Here is a 17,568-nt window from a genome sequence, read left to right as displayed (position 1 = left end):
GCAATCTGTCTACACGAGTGTCCAGTGTACACAACCTGAAATGCAATATTAGGTCTGAATCCTCACTTGCTGCTGTATGTGGTTAGGACAAGGTGCAGACATTTCTGCTAAATTAAGATCCAACATAACTTACAGGGTAGTCAGAAACTTACAGAAAGAATTACATTTGCACAAGTGAGAGCCAGCTGAGGAATAGAGGAACAGTGAACGAAGATGCAGGGAGAGAAGACAATGATAGGCGAAGGCTGCAACGAAAACAAAAGAGAATGATGTAAAGAAAGAGTGGAATACAGAAGAACAGAGAGAGCTGGTCCACCTGCGCATCCGAGACAGAGACAAGAGAAAGCATGGAAGTAAGAGGCTTTGTTGATCTTCGAGGTGAAAAACAACAGAAAAAAAAAAATCTTACAAATGTAAATTTTCTGCAAACAGAAGTCAGTACAATTTGTACTTTTCTGAATTTGACATAAATCTAACACAGAAAATGTGAAAACCTTTGTAAACGGCCACAGTTTCTGTTGTAGATCTGCCCAAATGCTACATTTAGCAAATAAACAGTAACTGTTAGTGATGTCCCAATCAGGTAATCTTCCCCCCAAATCCAACCAGAGTCTCTTAACAGACAATACAGATACCAATCCAATCCGATCTTTGTGTTGCTATAAATAATTAATAATTAATAAATTGCACCTTAAGGACAGCAGCTGGTTAAAACAAAGACTTGGAACTGGACAGCAGGCGTTTTCAGGGTGCTCCCATGTCTGTGTTACCTTCTGGTTCTCTCCTTTTAATTAGGCTGTTATAGTCAGACCTGCTGGAGTCGTCAGACACAATCTGATACTGCCCAACATTCTCTGCCCTCCACAAAATCCTCTCAGAACGAAGTCTCTCTTTTTACCTTCTCCGAGTAAATGGCCAACCAGCCCGACCTGCTGGAAGATTGCCCGCTGAGGTCCCCTCTACCTGCGTCAAACCAGCTGCCACCTACCTGTCCAACCAGCAGGCCCCCCACCCACCACCACCCATAGCAGACCAGCGGCTCACCCGCCTACCACTGCTACCTGTTTAGTGACCATGTTAAAACCATTATTAACTATCTTTTATACCTGGTTTGGTCATTTTTATCATTAATGTTTAAATAGTTCTGACCAGAGGAGGATGGGTCCCCCTTGTGAGTCTTGGTACCTCCCAAGGTTTCTTCCTCCTCCTTCTTTTTCCTTGCCACTGTCGCCGTTGGCTTGCTCACTGGGGGTCTTTGATCCATCATGTCTTAGGTTATTTTCTTCTTTCTTCTTTGTCTCTGTCTATTTTTAATCACTATTTATGTAAAGCTGCTTTGTGACGACAACAGTTGTAAAAAGCGTTATACAAATAAATCTGACTTGACATGACTTGATGGGGATCAAAATAGCCGATACCCAACCCACTGGTAACCCCCAGTAACGGCACATTAAAATGTGAGAATCTGTTGCTCACTTACATTTAGAATATCGGCACATGTCACTTGACCAGGGCTTTCCAAACTTTTGCACACAACTGTATATCATTTGTGAATAATTCTGAGCAATCCTAACCTTAATTAACACTAATACTGCCCACCCACTAAAGAATTCCCACCCACTACCATCCTGTCCGATCATCACGCAAAGCTACCGGCTCTGTGAGGGTGAGGTCTACCATGGGGTTCCTCAGAGATACATGATGTCCCACCACATTCTCTTTAACCACATTAATTAGGGGAGTAACGGTGCGCATATTCGCGCTCTACGGAGGGCGCTCTACGAAGGGCGCTCTACGGAGGGCGATTATTGGTGTATTTTTAAATATAATCGCAACATTAGATAGAACTGTTTCAGCCCTTTCTTCAGTAAACCTCTCCATCTGTCTGTCTGTCTGTCTTCCACGTCCTCGCTCACTCCCTGTCCACTTCTGATTAGTCAGCTTTGGCCTTGCTCTCTCTAAGTGGGTGACAGATGCAGACATGGTGTCAGATGGAGTCGTATATTCAGGAGAGAGAGAGCGAGAGAGTGAGATAGTGTTGTATATTAAACGGGGCATTTAAAGAGAAGTGCTGCCTCAATAAAACTTGCTGACTTTTACAGGCCTTGGTCTGCTTGCATGGACACGAAGTGTGTGTGTGTGTGTGTGTGTGTGTGTGTGTGTGTGTGTGTGTGTGTGTGTGTGTGTGTGTGAGAGAGAGAGAGAAGCATCAGTGCAAGAAGGAGACGAGAGGTGTTTAAATCACACTCAGCATCTGCTGACTGAACACACACACACACACACACACACACACACACACACACACACACACACACACACACACACACACACACACACCCTCTGTTTATTAAACTGTTCATTTTTAGCTGCAGTGGGGAAATGAAAGTCCTTGATCAGAAGTGATGCTAGTGAAGAATCTGACATTCGGAAAAAAGGCTGTTAAACCTCTCTCGCTCGCATGACCACAAACTCCCGCTCCTTCAAAGCCTTTAGGCAACCAAGCATAATTCCTGTAAAATGACCAGGATGTCTCAGGTGAACAAGGGCTGGGCAATATGATGATATCTATCACAATACACTGATCAGCCAGAACATTAAAACCACATGTCTAATACTGAAAGTAGGTGAGCTAGTCTGAAGAACAGAGCTTGGTTCCTCCAGGTTTCTCCTGCAGTCCAGCCAGCACAGTGTGGAGGATGTGTTCAACTCAATCAGCACCAGCAGCAGCAGCAGCAGCTCACCTGATTTACCATCATTAAGCCCTGATTTACCACCAAACCAGGTGTTGATCTGAGGAGAACTCTAAATAATACTAGACTCCATGAGGAGACCTTTGGAGATGTTCTAATGATGAACACAGTGATGGAGAACCACCACCACTTTCTGTAGGAGTGTTATTAATATTTATTCCTGCAGCACACTCCATGTGAGCCTCTGTGTATTTTCTAGCAGTACGACAGAGCATGCTGCATATAGCTGGGTATGTGTGTGGGTATGTGTGTGTGTGTGTGTGTGTATATAGTCAAACCTTATCACAGTGAAGCTCTAGGTTCACGTCTCCTTTGTTGGTGTGCAGGCGGACATAGCCTTTCTTCTTCACGTACTGGTAGCGCACTGCATCGTCTGCGATAGCATCTAAGCAAGCAGGACAGAAAAGCAAGAATGGTTTCATTCTTCAGCTTCAGAGAACTGACTGGAGGGTGAAACGCAAAGGTCACACGCACACCTACATACACCCAGACCTTACACAGGCTTCAACAGACACCATATTAACGCCAGGAGCAACATGTGGTGTGGTGAGTTTTCTTCAACACTGGTGTGTAGACAGGTGTGCTGAAGGTTGACACATACACACCACAGAGGAACCCCGAGGGCCTTCTAGGCCTTCAGAGAAGGTTTCAAGATTTCTGGGAACTTTAGTTTAGCAGAACCAGTGTTACACAATCTCTCTCGCTGGTTACAAATGAGAGCAACTACCAACAAAATTAGAAACTGGAAACATTCAACCAGGCTTCTGGGTGTTCTGGAAGATACCATACTGACCGCAGTTACGAGTTCTATATACACTGTTGGGACAAAAGTATTGGGACACCAGCTCATTCGTCGTTTCTTCCGAAATCATAGGTATTCAAGAAAGTTTAAAAAGTTTATCCAGATTTAGTTGGAGTAACTAGACTGTGGAGCACTACTGTGAGGATTTGATTGCATTCAGCAACAACCGCGTCAGTGAGGTCAGGATGTTGTACTGAATGGGACACCACCATTCCAGAGAACATTAGACATTAGGCATGGTGCCAATAGGTTCATGTTTGCCTCTCAGAGCATTTGCACATCAGTGTCAGCTGAATGCACTCAGCAGAAGGGGTGTCCACAAACATCTGGACATATAGTGCATGTTAATATGTGGCTTCCCTGGGCTGTTGCGGCGCTGTAAACTAGCCAATAAAAGGAGAGCTTTTTAGTTTTCCCCACAAGCCTTGGTAAATAGGACTTGTAAAACCACATGTGGGCAATTCTCTTATTTATCTACATAAAAAAATATTTAAAATACTGAATAAATGCATTATATGCAACCTTACACACAAACACACACACACACACACACACACACCCAAACACACACCCCAGTATACAAACAAACCACACTCACCCTTAGCAAAAAACAGTCAGGGGTCAACTGAAGCATGACTGAACACTGTGAGGGCATTACCTGCTTCATGTGTGGTGGCGGGAGCCATAGCAGTGGAGGTGAAGGAGGCGGACACTCTACCTGTGGAGTAATGAGCCTAAAAAAAGAAAGAAAGAAAGAAAGAGAGAGATGGTGGGATGTTGGGGATGTTGAACTCTTGCGCATGGGTTGCAGAAACTCTGCAGGAAAAGACAAAAGTGTGATGGTGAAGGACGAAACAAGCAAAGGTGACCGCTAGAGAGGAACAGACAAGCGGCCTCCTTCACCCCCTCCTCCCAAGCTCATAGACACTGTAATGGCACTGCTTGTACTTCTTCCCTTCTCCTCGCTTCCTCATGTCTTTTGTCTCGTCAATCTGTCGCATCTGCAGCCCACGGCCGATTACCACAGGAAATCATTTCAACAAGCTTCACTGAACTTAAGACTCGTTCACTCCAAACACGATTGTAATAGAAGTCAATGGGTTGCTTCAGCACATGCACACTCACATATCACTTACCCTTGCTTTGCCACGCTCACTTCCAAGAGTTTATTTACTCCTCTTTTTTTTTGTAGAATTTCCAGTCATTTCACAGTAAAAGTGGCTCAGTGCACAAACCCAAAATGCCAACATCAAATCAAATCACATTTATTTCTATAGGCTTTTTACAACGAACGTTGCCACAAAGCAGCTTTACAGAAATCCGGGACCGAGCCTCTTTAGAGCAAGCTAGTGGCAACAGTGGCAGGGAAAAACTCCCTTGGGTCGGAACCAAGACTCAAAAGGAGAACTCGTCCTCCTCTGGTCGACGCTGAACAACAACAACAACAACAACAACAACAATAATAATAATAACAATAATAATAATTATAAATAATAATAAAAACAACAAAACTAAACTGAATTAAGAACAAATGGTAAAATGTGGCGTCAAGCTATAAAACAGCTTTTTTGATGCTATTTAGAGCAGAGTTAACTAGTTTTCCAACACAACAAAAAGATTGGAGTGCTGTGGTACACTATGTCCAAAAGAATAGGACCTACATCTGTGGTTGAAGGCACTATATTTAAAACGCCCCACTGAAACATCTGCTTTTACCGTTTTGCGGCGGGGAAACCAAAACCAGAAGGCCCTTACCCAGAGAAATGGCTTGGAAGTGCCAACCTATCGAATAGTCTCACAATAGCTTCAGAAATGACCATTTCTCAGGGTAAAGATGTTCTGGTGTTGCTTTGCTCTGGTTGTAATCTATATGATAATGGAAAAGCTACAGAAGCAGCACACGAAGATTAGGTTGAAAAACACTGGAATATACCTATGTAAGAGCATTATGTCAGAACTGGTAGTCCTTGCTCCTGGGCTCCCCCTACAGTTGGGAAGTCTAAGTTGTGCTTTGAGCCACCCTTAAAGGAAACGCTGTACACATGCGTTTCTGGACCAGCTGAGACATACAGAACGCTATCGCACTAGTACGACTCTGAAGTTCCCTAATTTAGAAACTGGCAGGCTGAGCACAGAGTAGCAATGACGGGGACAATATTCACCCACTCACACGTCAATGGAGCATTACAGGGATTTTGAAGCCGCTAGTTTAAGAGAAAAATGCTCTGTAATGCTGCTTTAACGGTCCAATGTTCTCCACAGCCAAACAGATCTGGCTGCATTCTCCTTTTACCGTCACGTCTGGGCAGTTCTGTGGAAATGTGCAGAGGTGTCATTCGGAGAAGCCTGCGTGTCCCGCAGTGGCCTGCTGCTCCTTTCCACTGCGGGACACGAGATCCACGGCACTCCAGTAACGAAGCCAAGCTTGTCAGCAAGCATTAGAGACAGAGCCTTCACACGCAGTGCTACACTACGCTGCTGTCCAAGCGCACATTCCGACCCTCCGAGAGCATCACGAACCGGAGGAGACGCCAAAAACCAACAAGCAGAGGGCATTCAGAGGTTCTAAAGGGAGGTAGCGGCTCTCAGAACTGCCAGTAATGGAGGGCATTCTTATGAATCTTACTCTCTTTCCAAACAGGGGTGTAAACCTGTGGCTTCACAACATTTTAGTTCAGCTTTTTAAGAACATGTCTTCTAAAACATGATGAAAAAAACATGATTATTAGATTATTTTAATACATTGAGAATTTTTATTAAAACACCAATGATGTGTGACTTATAGGGACCCTAGAACGTCAAACTGTATTTTCCTTGGCATAGTCAAATAATAAGAGTTTGGTATTCAGGGACCCCGGTTCGAATCCTGTTCATGCTGCTAGCATTTGGACTTGCTCAATCCGGTCCTCGGCTACCAATGGCAATGGCAACTGCTTACCCTCCGAGAGAGCACAATTGGCATAGCTCTCTCCAGGGTGGGTAGATGGTGCTCTCTTGCTTACGTACGGGTTGGGTTGGCAGTCCAAAAATGGGTGGAAAATAATTATTAAAAAAAAATAAAAAAAAATAAAAAAACACCTCATCCTCTGTGACGTAAACTAGCCAATAGAAGCAGAGCTTCCTGGTTATTTATTCATTTATTTTTCACAAGCCCTCCATAAAACAAAAATCACAGTGTTTCATTCTAAGGCAAAATAACAGGATGGTAAAATGGGCTTGTTAACGGACATCGAGACATTCTCGAGACAAAAAAGAAAAATAAATCATAAAAATCATAAAAAATGATTTTTACATTTACAAAAGTGCATTTTTTATATAAAAAAAAAAATCTATTGCTGATTATAAATGATACTGACATGTCATATTGACTGCAGAATACATGGTACCAGTGATGGAATTCCTACTTCCTACAGGTCTGGACAACAGGGTGATATCCTCAGACACTGGTGATGACTGATGTAATGTGATTACTCTAAGATGCTAAGAGCCGTGTTAGGAAATGGGAAAAAAATGAATCCACAGGGGACTAATTTAGTGTTAAATGGTTTGCTAAATAATATTACATAACATGTAATCTTTTATTCCATTTGACTGTTAAATCGGTGTATTATTGTGGTGCATTAATAAGATGTCAGGCTCAGAGTAAAATTTCCACTGCCTCTGCAGGGGTTTTCCCCCGAGTGAGCAACATTAGATCAGATAGCTCAGATCGGTTCATCAAAACACTCCATGGCTTCCCCATAGGCATCTACAGCTGAATCCCAGAGCCCCTCTTCAAAACACCTCAGGCCAGATTCATGAAACTCATCAAACTTGGTCATTTTTAGACCATTGCACATTGCTCCATATAAGGCTACGTTGTTTTGTGGCATCACGGCCTAACCCAACATTGCAGCAGTGAAGAAAGGGCAAAGCTCACATTCTACGGTCCGAATTAAAAGCAGGCTATGCATGGGTGCCAGGCTATTTACATAGCAGTGTGCCAAAGCCAGCACAGGCCTGGCTGAAATAGCCTGGCATTCGTGCCCACGGCCCAGCCAATTAAAGCAACAGCTCTGTGAATAGGCCGAGCTAGCAGAGTTAATATAGCTGAAAGCATGGGGGCAGATGTGCCAGAACCTGAGCTAATCGAAGAGTGAAGCAAAGAAAGACCCATGCAATGCAGCCAGTGCAGAGAACACCCAGTGCACAGAGAGCGCACGCAGTGTAAGAGGGGCTACTTATAAAGGCTTGACTCAGGATGACTCACAATTGAGGACACAGCAGAAGCCTGTCAGGCGCCGGCTTCTAACATGGAGCGAAACAGTGCGTTCTCTCTCAGCATTATAGCTGTAGTATAGGACATGACAACGTGATGGATTTGTCATGCATTAGGAGTGTTGCCATCATTCCCCATGTTGGCTTGCATTGTAAGTGTGTGTGTGTGTGTGTGTGTGTGTGTGAGAGAGTGTATTTGCGGATTCTGGGAGGCAGTGTCTTCTGCTCCAGTTGCTGTGTGATGGTGGCAGTGTCTGAGAGGCAGGATTCACCTCATAATACAGTCACTCAGACACGAGCATGCATACACACTCTTGCATAACCCACTTCACGGCACAGCAGTGTCTGAGACAGCCCCACCTTAATGGAAATGCCTCAACCCTGCACTGCCCTAACCCTACGCTATTAAAAGTGAGAGTGCCAGAAATGGTTCTCAGGCCAGTTTGGGTTTCCTACAGAAGCGTGAATAATCTTTATTCTTTAGATTTTAATTTCATCCTTCAGCAGCTTTAGTTATACAGTGCTTTACTGACAGATATGACAGTCAGTCAGTTCTCTAATAAACAGCAGAAACTTAGTCTTATAAAATACAGAGGCACCCTTGGGCTAATCTGTTACCTTCTATAGCTGAGCAAGTGAAATAGAAGCTGGTTTCCAGTCTGTAGCTACGGTTTCACACTGTAGTGAGTAGATTAGGAGTTCATATGTCCTTTGATGGCATCACTCCCCATCAGGGCTGGCAAACATTTGAATTCGGAATATTTATTGAATTCAGTGAAAGAAACGTGCAAAGAAAACTCTAATGCAGAAAATGTCTACTGAAATATTTAGGGCCACTTCTGCAGCAGCTTACTGTGTTTCAGTCCAGCAGAGCAGGTAGGAGGTCAGTTTAGAGGAACATGTCCAACATCTGACCGGTCTTTAGAAGCTCAGTCTCTCTGAATAAAGCCAATCGTTTAAAGCTTGTACATCATCAGAACTTGGCGTTAATATGGGTTCATTCCTGCAGTCACTTGCCTGCTAACTGGAGAGCCAGCGTCTGTGGCCTTGAACATTTTTTGTGGGAATATCAGTCTCAGAAATATGCATGTATAAATAAATAAATAAAAAATTATAATAATAAGCCTACAAATCTTTTTAGGTGACCATCTCGCATCTCCAGGCTAAAAGCAGTTGGTTTGTAAAACTGTGTGCTTTTGGGAATACTTGATATTTATGAGTGCATGCTCATAAATGTAGGACAAATGCTGTATACTGCATAATATTCAAATATATTCTAATATTAGATTTTATTTATGAGCCAAGTAGACAGCCCTTCTCAAAATAACCTTGTCTGGCACCTTTATTTAGTGCAACACACCTCACCTCTGCCAATAATAAAAAGATTTGACCTTAGCACATCTGAGTCAATGTAACAGAGGGGGAGGGAAGTGTAGGAATCATTTTCTAAAGAGGGCAGAGGAAGAAAGAGGAAAAAGGCGGGGACCGCCAGAGGGCTTTCTGCACGCTGGACTTACAGCATTGAGTTTGTCTGTCTTTTTGGCCTCGGGCTCCTTCATGGTGGAGGCGAGCAGCTCGTCTCCCTTATACTCTTTGTAGAGCTCTGCCAGCGTCTCCCGGGTCTCCAGATTAGTGCTCTTCAGGTGGTATGCGGGGTCCTGCTTCGCCTTCTCCTCATCTGCAGAAAAAAAAAAAATTAATTTAAAAAAGCATCTGATAAACAACAAAAACCCCCCAAAAAGCCAAAAAGACTCCTGTAGCCAATTAATCAACAGTATGATCTTATATAGTCATGTTATATAAACAGAGCATTTCAAGTAAACTTAGATAAAAAAAACCTTTTTCTCCACTGTACTAAAATTCGTGTTTGATGTAGATTATAAACACTATTAAGATTTTGACATAGCTTTTTTTCCATAGCCATCTATTCAGCTTACAGCTGCTAAACATCTGCTGTGAGTGGTATTATTATTGAACAGTGAAAGCATTTAGGAACCACAGAGAGCAGCTCAGCCACCGAGTATCTGACCACGTAAGGTTACAGAGCGGGGTCAAGGCAGAGTGCTGAGCTCAGAGTGTATAGTGCAGAAAAGTCTCCAATGCTCTGCTGACTCAATAACTGCAGAGCTCCAGACCTGCTGCTGTTAGAGCTTAGAGCAAAGGGGGACCAGCTCCATATTAATGCCTGTGGGTTTAGAACAGGACATCATAAAAGCCCCTACAGAGGCTATGTGTAGGTGTCCCAAAACTTTTGTCCATATAGCATATGTCTGTCCTAAAGGCACAGAAACAAAAAGACTGGGGTGGGGTGGTGACTTTGTTTTACGTTTTTATTTATATGCATTTTAAACATATACATTTTATTATTATTTTTTTTTTTTTTAATTTTTTATTTATCAATTTTGGCACATAGAAAGCCCTCATTAGCTCTTAAGGGAAATTAAAACGGGCAATTAAAACGTAGGGTATGGGTCAAATTTGCACCTCGTTCTACCTGTAAGTGATATTTTAAGACTAAATAAATAAAAGGGACAAAAGTATACTGCATAACTAAAAACAGCAGATATTCATTCACAGCCATCAAATGTGCTTATCTGAGCTGTGATTGGCAAGTTCTGTGTAGTAGGTTTTCGAGTACATGACACTGGCTCAAAGCACAGGCTCGTCTGCCGCAATTCTACCTTTCACAAGTCATTCAGCAGCCCTGACCCCTTGAGAAGATCTGCCTATTAGCTAATTCATTTATTCAAATCACCTCAGCTTGAGTAATCAGCATTATACAGTTACCTAATCAAACTTAACAGCTCAAACCCCACGACATGAAGCTATCAAACATCCACATACAACTCAGGAAAAATCTATACTAGAGACAGTTAATCAACATATAAAATAATATGCAATTTTATATACACACACTAACCTGGGTCCAAAACTTTCACATTGTTTTTCACATGGAAAAAGTTGGAGACGTTGAATTTATCCAAATTTGTCGGATCCTATGAAACAAATGAGACAAAAATACAAATGATTTTTTTTTAAACAGTTATACGCTTTCACAATTTCTATTGATGCCAAACTCAAACACCTTTTGGGGAAGAAAAAAAACAAAACAAAAAAAAAAAAAACAGCCCCATTCGGACAGGATCAGTTTTACGGGGGTGGGGGGTCATAAGTGGGTTATCATCCTGTAATACAGCAGTAGCCACTTCCATATCAATCATTTATGCCATATTTCTTTTCCTGTACAAATTGGTCATATATGTTACTGATGTCCTGCAGTAAAATTACAGTACTTCACCACCTCATGTAAAACCAATCCACCGAACAGGACATTTTAGATGGGTCCCGAATAAGTACAAAAGAAAGAAAAATTAGTGTGTGTAACTTCTCACACACACAAAAAAATGGCTTCAAACTTTTGAACGGTAGCATACAAGACCAAATATTTATCAGCTGTTGGCAGCCACACACACACACACACACAAAAACACACACACACACCAACACACACACACACCAACACACACACACACCAACACTCTAAAGTAGAGCAAGGACAGTGAGTGGTATCAGTGGGCTGAATCTGCTTTGGCTAAGGGCATGAGTGTGATGGGAACGTGATGCGGCTGCCTAGAATGTTTGGGCACTGGTCCAAGGACACACACTGTCAAACACACACACACACACACACACACACAAGATTACAGACACACACACACACACACACACACACACACACACACACACACCAGTTTCTATCTTTTACACCACACTATTCCTTACTCACCTGCGCGCGCACACACACACACACACAACATTGTTTTAATACACTGTCAGTCTCTACGTAATAGTTTCATTCTAATAAATAAATCAATAAATGCTTATATGTAATAAATATCTCCGAGCCTAAATCCGACTGAAACCATCTAACCCAAAACCTCACACTGACATTAAACCTAATAATCCTAACCCAAACAAGACACAACCCGTAAACATGCTATCCCTAAACATAGCCCTATCCTAATATATGAACCTAAAAGATAATCCCATATTAACCCCAAACCCAGTAACCCTAAACATAACCTAACCTAAAGATATTATCCCTACAGACAATCCTGTATTAACCCCAAACCCAGTAACCCTAAATCTAACCCCTGAACATAACCTAAACATATTATCCCTACAGATAATCCCTAACCCTAAACCTACTAATCCCACTAACCTAAACATATCCTAACAGATAATCCCTAACCTTAAACCTACTAACCTAAACATATCCTAACAGATAATCCCTAACCTTAAACCTACTAACCCCACTAACCTAAAGATATTATCCTTACAGATAATCCCTAATCTTAAACCTACTAACCTCACTAACCTAAACATATTATCCTTACAGATAATCCCTAACCTTAAACCTACTAACCCCACTAACAAACATATCCTACCAGATAATCCCCTAACCTTAAACCTACTAACCCACTAACCTAAAGATATTATCCTTACAGATAATCCCTAACCCTAAACCTACTAACCCCACTAACCTAAACATATTATCCTTACAGATAATCCCTAACCCTAAACCTACTAACCCCACTAACCTAAACATATTATCCTTACAGATAATCCCTAACCCTAAACCTACTAACCCCACTAACCTAAACATATTATCCTAACAGATAATCCCTAACCTTAAACCTACTAACCCCACTAACCTAAACATATTACCCCTACAGATAATCCCTAACCCTAAACCTACTAACCCCACTAACCTAAACATATTACCCTAACAGATAATCCCTAACCTTAAACCTACTAACCCCACTAACCTAAACATATTATCCTTACAGATAATCCCTAATCTTAAACCTACTAACCCCACTAACAAACATATCCTAACAGATAATCCCTAACCTTAAACCTACTAACCCCACTAACAAACATATTATTTTAACAGGTAATCCCTAACCTTAAACCTACTAACCCCACTAACCTAAACATATTATCCTTACAGATAATCCCTAACCTTAAACCTACTAACCCCACTAACAAACATATCCTAACAGATAATCCCTAACCTTAAACCTACTAACCCCACTAACCTAAACATATTATCCTAACAGATAATCCCTAATCTTAAACCTACTAACCCCACTAACCTAAACATATTATCCTAACAGATAATCCCTACCCTTAAACCTACTAACCTAAACATATTATCCTAACAGATAATCCCTAACCTTAAACCTACTAACCTAAACATATTACCCTAACAGATAATCTCTAATCTTAAACCTACTAACCCCACTAACCTAAACATATTATCCTAACAGATAATCCCTAACCTTAAACCTACTAACCCCACTAACCTAAACATATTATCCTAACAGATAATCCCTAATCTTAAACCTACTAACCCCACTAACCTAAACATATTATCCTAACAGATAATCTCTAACCTTAAACCTACTAACCTAAATATATTATCCCAACAGATAATGCCTATCCTTAAACATACTAACCCTACAAATAACCCTAACCTAAACATATTAACCCAATAGATAACCTTAAACCTAAACATAGAATTAACATATTAACCCAAATTATAATCCCTAACCTTAAACATACTATCCCTAACCCCATCAACCCAAACAAAACCCTAAACCTCATCCTTACTTTAACATAACCCTAAACATAACCCTACCCAAAACCCTACTAATCATAAACCTAACCCCAAGACAAACCATACTAACCCCAGCCCCTATATCCACATGTGTCTCATAACCTGTCTGTTCTAAAGGCTGCATTAGTGCATTAGAAAAAACAGCCTTTTTAAAAAGTGAGGACTAGAAAAAAAATTGTCCTCACTAAACTCATTCTTCTTACTGCCCCATCATAGTGAGAACATTTGGTCCCCACAGAGATACAAGAACAAGAACACACACACACACACACAGTTCCTCTTCTCTGCTCTCTGTGTGACCCACCAATCAAGTGTGTGTGTGATCCAAATGGGTCAAACAATGTAACCAGAGTCGAGCTGGGCAGTGTGTCTGTCCCTAAAAAGAATTCCACTGCCCCTCTCTTCCCAACCCCAAAATAACACTCCAGCATTTCCTGATTGACCCCAATGCTCTCTGTCCTATTTAACCCCAAAATAACCTGACCCCATCCCTCTTTCAGCACCACATTCTAATCAGGGTCTGATTTGCCCAATAATAACTGACCGATATTATTGCTCCACGGACTTACTGGCATCAATGGCCTCAACAATAAAGCAGTGATGATGTCTAAAGGAAACCAGTGTCTTTTGTGAGGGGTTTATTAAGCAGAACAAATGATTATTCAGATTTTATACACACACACACACACACACACACACACACACACATTTATTTGATATTTATTATTTAATATTTTAACTACATTCTAGGAAATTTATATATCTGTATATAAGGTATTTATTTTTACTTGCTTATCATCACTGTCTTTATGCCGCTGTAATTAATATGATAAATCTACATATATCAGTCAATAAAGCGCTGTATAACAATCAAAAATGATAGACATATCAGTTCTATGAGTTTTCAGCTTCTTAAAATAAATACACACAAGCTTCACATCCCTTGGCCCATCACATTACTGTATGATCATCCCTCGTCAATCTCCTGACACATCAAACCCCTAAATACACCCATTAACCTCCGTCTTCAATCCTCCTGACTCACCCACCTCTTCCTCATCTATAAACACTCTCGTGACCCGTCCAGATCAACACTTCCTCAAAATAAGTCTGCACTCAGTCAGAACAGGACTGCCTAGCTCACTTGCTATACGCATCACCCCCTGCCCCATATTTCTCCAACACTCCTGTTGTCATCGGACCCGACACCTCTGATTACTGGAAAGTAATTCGTTATACACACACACAGGGCAAAGTATGACCATGTTACACACACACACGCACATGCATCAACTTTTCTTCAGTTAATAAGCTTCATGTTCATCTTGGTAAATGATTATTCGTTAGCTATGTAGCATATTGTTGTGGTCAGGCCAGAAACGTGCTCTAAATATGCAGCGTAAAACATTTTTTTTCCAAAGTCATTTTGGAGCATTTCTATTGGTTCATTGGTCATGAAAATTTGACGACTGCCAGATTTAAGTTAGTCCTAATCGAAAAACCCTAAAATTAAAGTTAAAAAAAGGTTTTAGAGGGACCCCCTCAATGGACAAATACAAGAAGGGCATTGTAAAGAACATGGACACACAGTGTCATTAATGCAAAGCACCAGGAGCTGTTTAATACCAACAGTACCTACTTTTGATCGGCCCCATGTAAAAAAATTGAGATCCAAGATTTTGATGTGACAGACAATATACTAATGGTGTGCTACATAATATACTAATATGTATTCTTGCAGAATTAAATTTTTCTCTCCATAGGAAAAAAACTAAGAATTGCTTAAATCCTGTGTTTCTGCCAACATGCTATACTTAGTGTTTTTCTTTTATTAAGCTTTACTCGTGTGTGTGTGTGTGTGTGTGTACACACACACACACACACACACACACATATATATACACATACATACACACATTTAATTATACTTATTTAATTATATTCTATTTCACTCTTTTTATATTGATATTTATAAGACGTCTGTAAATGAAGGAACTGCAAAGTAAGAATTTCAGTGTACAATGTAAACACTTGTTTCTGCTGTGCATATGACAAACTCTTGAATCTTCAACATTTGTGCGCGCACACCCATACAGGGTATTTCCCTTTTTATGCAATCACATCGTAGCTTTAGCTATTGTTAAAGACAGCTAACCAGCCAGGCTTGTACTTTAAAAGTCACCAAACAAAGAAAAAAAAAAAAAAAAAAAAAAAAAAAAAAAAAAAAAAGAAATACATATATATATATATATACACACATTTTTGCTGTTTTTTAGTTTGTAATATAATATTAATTAGTTGTCATTTGCATTGTGTTCATGTTTCATCATGAATTGACCAATAGAAATGCTTTATTCAAAATCTTCCACTGAAAGCCAATTATCTCCTCCTGTTAAGTTGCCGTTCTGATGATACAAGGTTTCTGAGTGACCGTGATAATATATCTAATCGTGAGCTAAAACCTCATGGCTGATAATTTAATATCCCTATTAAGCCAAATAGACTAAGCAAACTCACATCTGCACAGACGGCGAGATGCACTTTCCCTAAAACAGTGGCACGAAGTCCGGGATCCGTCCCTCAAATTAAAACCTCTCTACCTTCCCACTGACTGAAACCCTCTGGCTTTCTCTTTTGTCCGTTAATGAAAAGGAAGCTGGCTGATCCAGGATCAGCCTAAACATACAGGTTCACACATCACACACAGGCTAAGGCTCAATTATCATCAAAGGGCATTTCCCCCCCCAAACCTGCTGTGATCTGTCACAGCTTTGTGTTGACGCGACTTTACAGCATCTATAATTATAGAACACCACAGTCGACAGAAGCACAGGGACCTACCTGTCCAAATCTACACGCACAGACAGCATATAGCCTACATGTGCAGTAGTTGACAAGTGCATGCACCCGCAGGGTTCACTTTCTCACTCACCACACACACACACACACACACACTCTAACACCCACCTGCAGCGTGATGATATCCTGACGGGTAAACGGCTCATCAGTCAGCAGATCTTTGTAGCTCTTTGTCTTGATGTTCAGCTGCTCCACAGCCTAGATAACGCACACAATTAATTCTGGGCACTGTGTGTGGCCGCAGGAGTGTAGGCATTTTCTTAGGGCACCGTATTAAAGACACAGCTATTAGCAGCACAGGAGTAGTTCAGCAATAAATAAATAAATAAATAAATAAACAAACACACACAAAATAATTTAAACAACTCCCCCCCCAGCCAAATGTAGCCAATCAGCCGAGACGTGTTCAGAGCCTGAATTAGCTTCTTTAGTTTCAGACTGGAGCTAAAAGTCTGCAAGTACTAGAAGCTTATGTGCACCAGTTAGCATTGTGCAAACTGCAAGCCTAAATCAAGAGCGCAATTTACTAACAGTCTTAATAAACACCTTGTATTTACAACCACAGTAGGCATAAGCTGTCTATAGTCCTATCTGCTATACAGCGGTCAGTGCCTGTCAAAAGTGTTCCAAGGAAGGACAACCAGTGAACCAGTGACCGGGTCAAGGGCACCTAAGGCTCACGGATATGATCCACAGAGGCCACATCTCACAACCTACAGGACTTAAAGGATCCGCTAATAACGCACTGGTGCCAAATTCCACAGGACGCCTTTAGAAGCCTGGAAGGGTCAGATCTGTTGTGACGGCACATGGGTCCTACTCAATTATGTGGTACTAATGTTATGGCTGATCCGTGTATATGCTCCATTAGTGCATCTTGGCTGACTGTGTACAGCTGGGGGCAAGGGAGCACTGTCTGAGCTGGATGACTTTCAAACACAAACAAAGCGTCTCCTGGGATTAAGGGATAACTGGAGTTTACCTCATGTGAGAAGACGTTTCCTGTGACTTTGTTGGCCACAATGTGGGAGTTGTTGGTGAAGACGTTGTAGAGCACAGGGCAGTGGTACTTCCCTGTTTATACAGAAGAGAAAGAGTGGTTTACACCCAGTATTTATAGGAAAAAAATACATGCAGGGCAAAAAGGGAGGGGCGTCATCCTGCATGTTAAGCTGCCATACCCTTTTCCACTTCCTTTGGTCGTAACGTAATTCTGA

The 17,568-nt window shown here is 41.3% G+C and overlaps 1 protein-coding gene across 1 annotated transcript in view; it reads right to left on the bottom strand.

Moving 5' to 3' along the window:
* Positions 1 to 17,568, bottom strand: part of ppil2 (peptidylprolyl isomerase (cyclophilin)-like 2) — a 64,218-nt gene that overhangs the window by 30,232 nt on the left and 16,418 nt on the right. Inside the window, exons 7-12 of the mRNA XM_072664368.1 lie at positions 17,334 to 17,425; positions 16,460 to 16,549; positions 10,730 to 10,805; positions 9,327 to 9,487; positions 4,211 to 4,286; positions 3,029 to 3,135 (exon numbers count right to left, since the gene is read on the bottom strand). Coding sequence (XP_072520469.1) covers positions 3,029 to 3,135; positions 4,211 to 4,286; positions 9,327 to 9,487; positions 10,730 to 10,805; positions 16,460 to 16,549; positions 17,334 to 17,425 — 602 coding nt within the window. The remainder of the gene's footprint in view (positions 1 to 3,028; positions 3,136 to 4,210; positions 4,287 to 9,326; positions 9,488 to 10,729; positions 10,806 to 16,459; positions 16,550 to 17,333; positions 17,426 to 17,568) is intronic.

The sequence above is a fragment of the Salminus brasiliensis genome, chromosome 20, assembly GCF_030463535.1.
Source record: "Salminus brasiliensis chromosome 20, fSalBra1.hap2, whole genome shotgun sequence".
In the NCBI taxonomy this organism is placed as follows: Eukaryota; Metazoa; Chordata; class Actinopteri; order Characiformes; family Bryconidae; genus Salminus; species Salminus brasiliensis.
This window is presented reverse-complemented; position numbering and strand designations above follow the sequence as displayed.